The 9,611-nt window shown below is 42.8% G+C and overlaps 1 protein-coding gene across 1 annotated transcript in view; it reads right to left on the bottom strand.

The window, feature by feature from the left end:
- Window positions 1-8,946, bottom strand: part of PIAS1 (protein inhibitor of activated STAT 1) — a 124,821-nt gene extending 115,875 nt beyond the window's left edge. Inside the window, exon 1 of the mRNA XM_075535241.1 lies at window positions 8,878-8,946. Within this exon, the coding sequence (XP_075391356.1) occupies window positions 8,878-8,901 (24 nt within the window). The 5' untranslated portion in view covers window positions 8,902-8,946. The remainder of the gene's footprint in view (window positions 1-8,877) is intronic.
- Window positions 8,947-9,611: the final 665 nt, after the last annotated feature.

Raw genomic sequence — 9,611 nt, forward strand, 5'->3', positions numbered from 1 at the left:
ACAGATAGGAACTGGAAAAACAGGGAATCCAGGACAGATGATCCCTTCAGGACCAGTGGTGAGAGTAGCGATACCGGCAGGATGGAAAGAGGGTGGGGTGGAAAGGGGGAACCAATTACAAGGATCTATATATAACCTCCTCCCTGGGGGAAGGACAACAGAAAAGAGGGTGAAGGGAGATGTCGGACAGTGTAAGATATGACAAAATAATAATTTATAAATTATCAAGGGCTCATAAGGGAGGGGCAGCAGGGAGGGAAGGAAAAAGTGAGGAGCAGATGCCAGGGGCTTAAGTGGAGATCAAATGTTTTGAGAATGATGAGGGCAATGAATGTATAAATGTGCTTGACACAATGGATGGATGTATGGTTTGTATTAAGAGTTGTATGAGACCCTAATAAAATGATATTTTAAAAAATAATCAAACTGAGGCTGGCATACAGATATGAGTATCTGCCACTTCATAGCAGAAATAAAACTTTAATTTGATCATATAACAAATAAGTGTTAAACAGCCCTAGTGATATAGGAGTTAAGTTCAAAAAACCACCAGCTCTGTGGGAGAAAAATGGGGCTTTTTATGCTACTCCCATAGAGTTCAGTCTCCGAAACCCATAAGGGCAGTTCTATCCTGCCCTATAGGGTATCTATGAGTCAGCATAGACTCCATAGCAGTGAAGTGGGTTTTTCATGTATATCCACAATATTCAGGAGAAAGATGAGGCTGTCTGCTCTGAAATTCCAAAGGAACAGTTTTACTCCTGCTGTATAGGGTTGCTATGAGTCAGAATCAACTCCATGGCAGTAGGTTTGACTTTTTTTTAAATCTGCATAAAAAATAAGGAGTATCAGACTGAGAGCATTAAGACTTACTATCCTGTTTTCAATATAAAACCATCAACTGTTTTTATAGACAGGACAAGATGAAAGGAATTTTTTTTTTAAACTGGCCAACCAAAGAGTTAAGTGGGTTGGGATTGAAAGTACCTGGAAAGGTTAGAACAAGAAGAAACTATTAAAAATTGGAATATTTTCAAAAGCCATGTAAGCGTTATTGATAGTCCAGCATTACTAATTAATATTCAAAGCATTTGTTTTGCTTGCTAGCTCTAAAGAGAAAGGACCAGAGTCTCGGGGGACATCTAAGTCAATTGGCATAATACAGCAATGTTCTAACATTGCTATTTGGTAAGTAGCAACTGAAGTCTTACAAGCTTGGGAGTGGCCTTCCAAGATACAACTCAGATCTTCCATCGCTCCTTGTCCAGAGCAAAGAGGGATGAAGAAAATCAAAGAGTGAAGGAGACAATTAGTCAGTCCAAGGGGCTAATGGGCCACATGAAACACAGCTTCCACTAGCTTGAGACCGAAAGATCCAGATGGCAACCAGCTATTAATACCCACCATCCTAATCAGGATCACAAAGAAGTTTTGGATACAGTAGGACAAAAATGTAAAACAAAACCCAAACTCACAAAAAAGACTAAGCATACTAGTCTGATAAGACTAGTAGGCCCCCTGAGACTATACTCCTTAGACACCCTTTAAACCTGGAACTAAACCCACTCCAACAGATCACCTTTCAGCCAAACTGGGCTATAAAGTGAAGAATACCACCCATGAGTAGAGCAAGCTCCTCGGTGAAATCAACCATATGACACCAAGAGGGGAGCATTTGCCCCAAAAAGGTCAGAAGGCAGGAAGAGTCAAGAAAGAAGGAATGAAAACCTAGGAAGTGGGAAGCAGGCTGTTACATTGAGGAGATTGCAACCAATGTCATGAAACAAAATACTGTTGAGTGGGAAATGAATTTGCCTGTAAACTTTCACCCAACAATCATGTTTCAAAAAGAATACAGGTCATAGCTTCACTTTGATGAATTGTAAATGTTCATACCAGAAAATTCTGAGGGAAGTGGGTTCTTGGAAATTATCTTTTCATGTTACACCACTGAAATTATAAACAGAGGAAACCAAAAGTAATGGGAGTTCCTCATTTTTAACATGGACAGAGAAGTAACCAATATCTACTTTTGAGGGTAGCAAAAAGTCCATGGCAATTAGGACTACTTCCAAAACTGATGGTAAAGGGCAATTAAGTACTTCTTTAAATTCTCTATATACCTGTTTCAAAAATCCTATCAATAAAATATTACATAAATTCAATTTTGACTGTGGACCAAATTCTGACAAATCAAATGTAGAGTATGATTGACTTCACATCCTTAATTTTATCTTCTACAGTACAGTGCTATTTTTCTGATATTGTGCCAATTATTTGGCATTCTTAATAGACATGTTAGTTGGCTTAACCCACAAAGGTTCCTTCTTAAAATAGGTATTATTGTCTATGTAACCTCCTTTCTATAACCAGCTCCTCAAAACAGTGTTACCTACCAATCTACTTCCATAGCAACATATTGCTGAGGCTAAATATGAAGGCAAGTTTTCATTTCCACTTTCTCTGTGTTAATGTTCAGTATAAGTTTTCAATGTCACTTAAAAGCTGGATGAGTATCTAACTATGGCATATAACTTGCAATATTTGGTGATTATAATTACCAAAATCAAATGTACCTGAAACAAGCTATATAGCTGTTTCATATTCCCAACATATGTTCTGATTCAGAAGCAGTATTTGCTTGTACTTTATGATGTGTATCTCTGCCATTACATAATGATCTTATATGACATATCAGGAGACCTGGTGGCGCTGCTGGGTATGCTTTGGACTGCTAGCTGCAAGATTCGTGGTTCAAATTCACCCTCCTTGGGAGACAAACGAGACTTTGCCCCTATACAGATGTTGCAGTCTCACAAACTGACGGGGTTGCTGTGAGTCTAAACCAGTTCTGTGACAATGGGTCTGACTTTGGGTTATTTTTACAGGACACATTTATCAAAACAACAATAGAGGCATAAATAATGACAAGGCACAACTTATTTTTTCACTCATAGCACTTTATCTCAATAAAATGCCTTTTGCATTGCTTCCTTAAAGTTAAGAAAAGCACCTGTTATATCAATTTATTTCAATGAAGCAAAACATCTGCAAACTTTTTAAATATATAAATCATTTTATTGGGGGCTCATACAGCTTTTAACAATCTATACATCAATTGTATCAAACACACTTGTGCATTTGTTACCATCATCATTTTCAAAGCATTTTCTTTCTACTTGAGCCCTTGGTATCAGCTCCTTTTTTCCCCTCCCCATCCGCAAACTTTTACATGAAATTGTTTGTGGAACCACTGTTTAAAATAAAAGAAAGTTTTTAAGTGGAAAAAATTTAACTTTCTAAAGATACTCACTGTCACTGACTCGATTCCAACTCATATGACCCTATATACGATAACAGTTGAGTAAATTACAATGGAACTTTTAAAATGATAGATAGAACTATATTTACTGATATAAGAATAACTATGAGAATAGATTTTTTCAAAAAAAAATTCAGTGTGCTCTTTTGTGATGAGTATACATATATGCATAGACAAAGGAGCTACAACAGTGGTTCTCAAACCTTCCTAATGTCACGACCCTTTAATACAGTTCCTCATGTTGTAGTGGCCCCCCCAACCATAAAATTATTTTCATTGCTACTTCATCACTGTACTTTTGCTATTGTTATGAATCGAGTGACTCCTGTAAAAGGGTCATTTGACCCCCAAAGGAGTTGTGACCCACAGGTTGAGAACCGCTGGTCTAAATGGATATGTATCCGGATAATACTTCTGGTGCTAGGATTATAGGTACTGCTTATTTTGCTGCCTACTTTTCAATATTATCTGAAAGTTACCCAAGCAAAAATGTCTATGATTCCAAAGAACAGACTCCAAAATCATCTTTACTAAATGCCCAAGGAATGTTCAAAAATACCACAACATAAAGCGAGGGGGTAAAGGACTAGGAACAGCATAACCAGAATCCATTGAGGAAGGCCCCCCTGGAGGGCTCCGTACTACCAGGGCACCTGTAAGGTAGCCTACAGCCCATGGTTTTAAATCAGAACACCTAGGTAGAAGGCCCCACCGGTTTTATTTTTATGACCTTGAACTTGTCACTTGCCCTTTCAAGGCTAAGTTTATAAAAGTGAAATATTACCTGCTTTGTCTACTTAAAGAACTGCTGAAAAGATCAAATGAGATAATGCATATACACTGCAAGGTATTGTATGAAATAACTAGATTTTTTTTGAAATAACTAGATTTTTATGGCTTTTTTTTTCTTTTTTTTTTAATTTTAACAATTTATTGGGGCTCATACAATTCTTTTCACAGTCATGCATATACATACATCAATTGTATAAAGCACATCTGTACAGTCTTTGCCCTAATCATTTTTTTCTCTTTTCTTCTTTTACATTTTATTAGGGACTCATACAACTCTTACCACAATCCATACATATACATACATCAATTGTATAAAGCACATCCATTTTATGGCTGTTTTTAAAGGTTTCATCTCATCACAAATATCTAGTTTTTCTGGACTTAAATACCTCTATTCAGTTCTGCTACAACCATGAGCTATTTTCTTATCCCGAGTTACCAGAAAGAAAAGGTACAATTATACTGAACTCAAGTCTCAGCAAGAACTCTGGAGTAGCATGCTGATGGAGTTCACTAGGGGAAATCCAAGGTTAATCAGCTATGGACTGACCACTAAGCACTACTGCAATCTACGAGGATTACAAGAGGCTCTCTGAAGAAAAAGACAACACAATCACCAAGAAGAAAATGGGGACGAAAAGGCACAGTATTTTAAAACAATTGCATAAGATGCTTAAAAACTACAGTGTTTCAGAAATTATTTTTAAATACCATTCCTAACAATGGTAGCCTAAAAGTCATTTGACACAGATTCCAAATCAAATCCATGAATAAATTGTCATGTTATTTGTTTCTATCCAAAATAAAAGCAAATTATACCATAAAGGTCAAAACTAGTGGCTGTCTGTGAAAATAAAAAGGTAGACTACAACAGGATTTACTGAAAGCATAGACACTTTACAAAGTATGGTTTCTCCTCTCCTTGAATTTCATTTTTGTACTCTACTAAATCAATCAACTTCTTTCCCACTATTAAATTGACAATACAATTTTGTTAATGTTTTGGTAAAAAGAAAATACTGTAAGCATACTTTAAAACATATGTTCCCAGACTCATTTGGCCTACGGCCCCTTTTTCATGAAAACAAAAAATTATTCAGGGTCCCCTGGCCATTAAAACTTGGCGTCCCCTGGCAATTAAAAACTTGTACTGTAGCCCATAATCCAGGATAAAGTTTTTTGTAACCCCCATGGATTGGGTAAGCGCCCTCCAGAGGGTCCTAGCACCCACTTTAGGGAAACACTGCTTTAAGAGGTGCTAAGTCGAGTTTCCCAAGTAGAAAATACTACCCTCTAGGGGGGTGCTGGATTGATGGGAGGGGTGTTTCTCCAGGATTATGGGCTCCAAGACACATTTGTCATTACCAGTGTCACACTGAGTTATTGTTTGTTTTTCTGAAAAGGGTGCAGTAAACCACATAAATTTGGGAACCTGAAAAAATAACAATAATTTATAAATTATCAAGGGTTCGTGAGGAAGGGAGGGTGAGGGGGGTGAAAAAACGAGGAGCTGCTACCAAGGGCTCAAGTACAAAGCAAATGTTTTGAGAATGATGATAGTAACAAATGTACTTGACACAATGGATAGATGTGTGGGTTGTGATAAGAGTTGTATGAGCCCCCAATAAAAATTTTTTTTTAATTTTGGAACCTATGAGTTACACAAAACTGTCAAGATTCTTAACTACCAATAACATCCTACCAGTTATCAGATCCTGTATTTTTTAAGTTCCTAAATATAATAAAATGCTCACCCCTTCCACATTCTTAAATGTTATTTATGTGCATCTGCTAATGAAAATTTACATCTTGCATAAACACACGTGCACAGGACTCAGTTTGATGAGTATGACTCAATCTAATTTTATTGGCAATGGTTTGAAAAGTATGGCAGCTTATATTATTCCTATTGTGGCTACGGATCTATTGCTGCAGGTTCCTTATAGATTTGAAAGGATCCACTAAAAATGGGCTGTGGGGAAAATAATTATAATTACAATCCACAGCAAAGTGAAACGTGGATTGATTCTAAGATAATGAATAAATCATTACATTAACTCAAAAGCCTCAGCGCTGGAAATTCATTGAGAGTTGTATCCTCATCTAAAACTTCAAAAGATATTTTGTTTAAAAAAATGTGTATCCTTGCTTTTCCTACTTTACTATAAAATATCCTCCCTACTTTAAAAAAATTGGAAACTAAAACCTTCAAAAATTTCCAAAAGGAGTATTTCTCAAAGCTTATTGCATCATATACAAACAGGCTTCAAAATGTCATGGGATTTTTTTCCATGAAAATTTAAAGCTCCCTTGTATACATATACATACAGAAACATATAAGTTTTCAAATAACCCACTCACAGATGTTCTTAGATTGCTCCTCACGCCCAAAGAAAAAACAACACAACAAATCTAATCACAATCAAGTATTAAGAAACATTTTTAACATGGTTATCACCAGCTAAACCATTTATCACAGCTCTTCAAAGTATCAGGCACACAATGACAGACCAGAATGTCAAAACAGCTATTAAATTTAACAAATTATAGCAACAGGAACGTTAAAGTAAAACAAAACAAAAACTCCTCTGGAAAAACTCAAATAGATTTTCGAGAGAGCAAGAGAGGAGACCAATTTGAAAAAAAATAACATTTTCCCCAAGTGTTTATCGCCCATCTGACATTGGCTCTTTTTTTTTTTTCCAGAGAAACTTTACCTAACAAAACTCACACCAGGGATCTGATCTATCCCCAAAGGCACTTTCTTAAATCCAGAAAAGAACAAAGGAGGAAATCGCCCAGCATGTGCTTTCCACACCAGTTTCTTTGGACACCATCAAGCGAGCACATCTCTCTCCAGCTTCGCTCTGTGGTCCACGTATTAACAGAACGGATTAGATCGCATTCAAAAGGAGTCCTACTAAAAGGAAGTACTAGAAAGCAGGGTTCACAGCAAGTTATTAACTGCATTTGTAGAGAGTACAACTAAAGAAAACACGTCCTTGAAAGTTGTGATTTTTACTCTTTTTACTATCTCCAGACACTTAAATCCCGGAGGGTTTCTCGTTTCAGTCAATAGTTTCAAATTGAGTAAAACGAAACCAAAGCATTCCACATCGTCTCTTCCTCAAATGAATTTGGTATCAGAAGTAAATTCTAAAAAGAGTGCCGCGCATGCCAACACCAGGCAAATCTTGCCAGATTAATGAGAATCTTCCAGCGAGGCTTTGCCACAGAAAAACTCCCCCCTTAAACAAATTTGGCACGGCTTGTACTAGAAGTTCGGGTTTCATTGTAACGGAGAATTTAAAAATTTTTTTAAAGATTTAATCATTATAAAAAGACTCTCCCCCAAAGATTGTGTTTATTCCAAGCTCCACTCTGACAGAGATGTCAGTTCTGCGGCCAAGAAACAACCAGCTGCTGGGTTCACACACAGGAAGCCACGGGAGGAAATACGGTGTTCGGGGCTTCAAAATAATACGCGTTAGTTAAAAACCGCTTGCTACTAAACCAGAATTATTCAAGTGGAGCCTCATTTGTCACAATCCAATCATAAGGCTTCCACCCCCTCCCCCAACTGCTGGTCGAGTGGGCATATCGGCTTCGGTGAAGAAGCCATCATCAGGTAAGAAAGAAGTGGGGGGGGGGCGCCGAGATGAGGGGCTCCCTTAGCACCTTAATTTCGCGAGCCGTGAGCCATCGGTACAGTGGAGAGGAGCGGAGGAACCTTCGGTCGGGGCCGGGGGGCTTGCAGGAGGCCAGGGCAGAATTCCGTTCAAATCAACATGGCCAGCAAGATGTCCCCACAAACAAAAGGCGACGGGGGGATATAAACACGAACCAGTCACCTCCATCAGCTCTGGCATCGCCATCATGGTGGGTGCCGAGCCCCCCAAAGCCTCCTCTCACCCCGCACCCAGCGCAGAGGCGGCGGCGAAGAGCGAAGGGCAGCGGCGTCGCAGCACCCACCACCGCTCCTTCCAAACACACAGCAACCTTCCGCGGAGGTGTCTCCCCCGGGGTGGCCCCGAAAGCAGAGAGCAAGAGTATCGTCCCACCCAGGCGGACTCTCGCCGGCGCTCCACAGCCCAGCGCCGACGCCGGCCCGGGGCTCCCCAAACTTTAACGGAGCTTCGCTCCCAGGCTCCCACCCCCATCACCCCAGGATCGCGCTTCCCACCAGAGCGGCACCCCCGGGCGCCTCCTGACAGGCGGGCAGCCCAGGCGAGCCGAGTCCAGGGCGGGGGCGGCGGAGCGCCGCGGAGGGGCGGGGCGGCCGGAGCCAAGTTCCCGGGGGTCTGAGGAGAGCGAGCGCCTGACAGGAGCCCGGGACTGCGAAGGAGGAAGAGGAAGCGGCGGCGGGGAGCTTTCCCAATCCCCCCGACACCAACACCCTGCCCCCGTCACGGGTCCCCATGGGGGGCGGGGAGACCGCTGGAGGTGAGGCGGCAAGAGCCCCGGAGGCAGCCGCAGTCCCCACCGCCCGACTCCCGACCTCTTCCCCCGCCACCCCCGCCAGAGGCGCCCACAACAATAACACGCCGGGGACGACCCGTCAGCGCCCCCGAGGCACCCGGGGCCCGCGGCCCGTCGCTGCCGAGCCCCCTCGGCAGGGGCCTGGCGCGTCGCTCCTCCCCACAACTCCAGCCTCTGGTAGAGCCGGGCCCGAGCGGACCCCCAGGACCGGACCCATCCCCCCCGGCGCCAGCAGCGCCGTCTCCGCGGCCGAATATTAGAAGTGAATTTGAGCTGCGCTTTACCTTTAGTTCCGCACTGTCCGCCATCTTGCGTCTGTCAGCGCAAGCGCACTGAACCTCGCCTGGGGCCGCTTCTGGACCCGCCCCTGGAGACCGCCTAGCCCCGCCCCGGCCCTCCTCCTCTCGTGCCTCCACCTCCCCGGCCCCGCCCAGACTCCGCCCCGCTCCGGGCGCTCGGAGCCCCGCCCCCGGCACGTACCGCTGCGGGACAGGCACGTACTATTTAAATAATGGCGCCAAGAGGGGAGGTTTGACAGTTACTCCCTCCGCGGCCTCCCCGCCCCCCACCGACTCCTGGTTAGCAACCCTAAAGCACGGCCGGGGCAAGCAGGGTGCTGGCCTGAGCCCCGCCCCGCTGCGGCCCCCGAAACCGTGGGGTTCTGCAAAGCTTCCCTACCGACAGTCGTGAAACAATCATCTCACCCCGCTTCCCCGGCCGCAAGTCTTTTGAAGCACCTGCTACCTACCAGGCTCCATGTGGGCTAACAATAACAATCCGTTACATTTGCAGAGCACTTGATGAAGCATATCCAGGCTTGTTATCCCAGATCCTCCTGGTGGCAAGGCAGTAAAGTAGGCAAGGGAAGAGATGATTATGCTCATGGCCAATACGAAAGGAAAACCCACCTGTCCAACAAGAACTTAATAAGGATGGCCTACAAGGAGCTCTGGTGGCATCGTGGAGTGGTTACACTTTGGGCTGCTAACCGCAAGGTCAGCAGTTCGTGCCTCAGAAG

This window comes from Tenrec ecaudatus, chromosome 17, assembly GCF_050624435.1.
Source record: "Tenrec ecaudatus isolate mTenEca1 chromosome 17, mTenEca1.hap1, whole genome shotgun sequence".
NCBI lineage: Eukaryota > Metazoa > Chordata > Mammalia > Afrosoricida > Tenrecidae > Tenrec > Tenrec ecaudatus.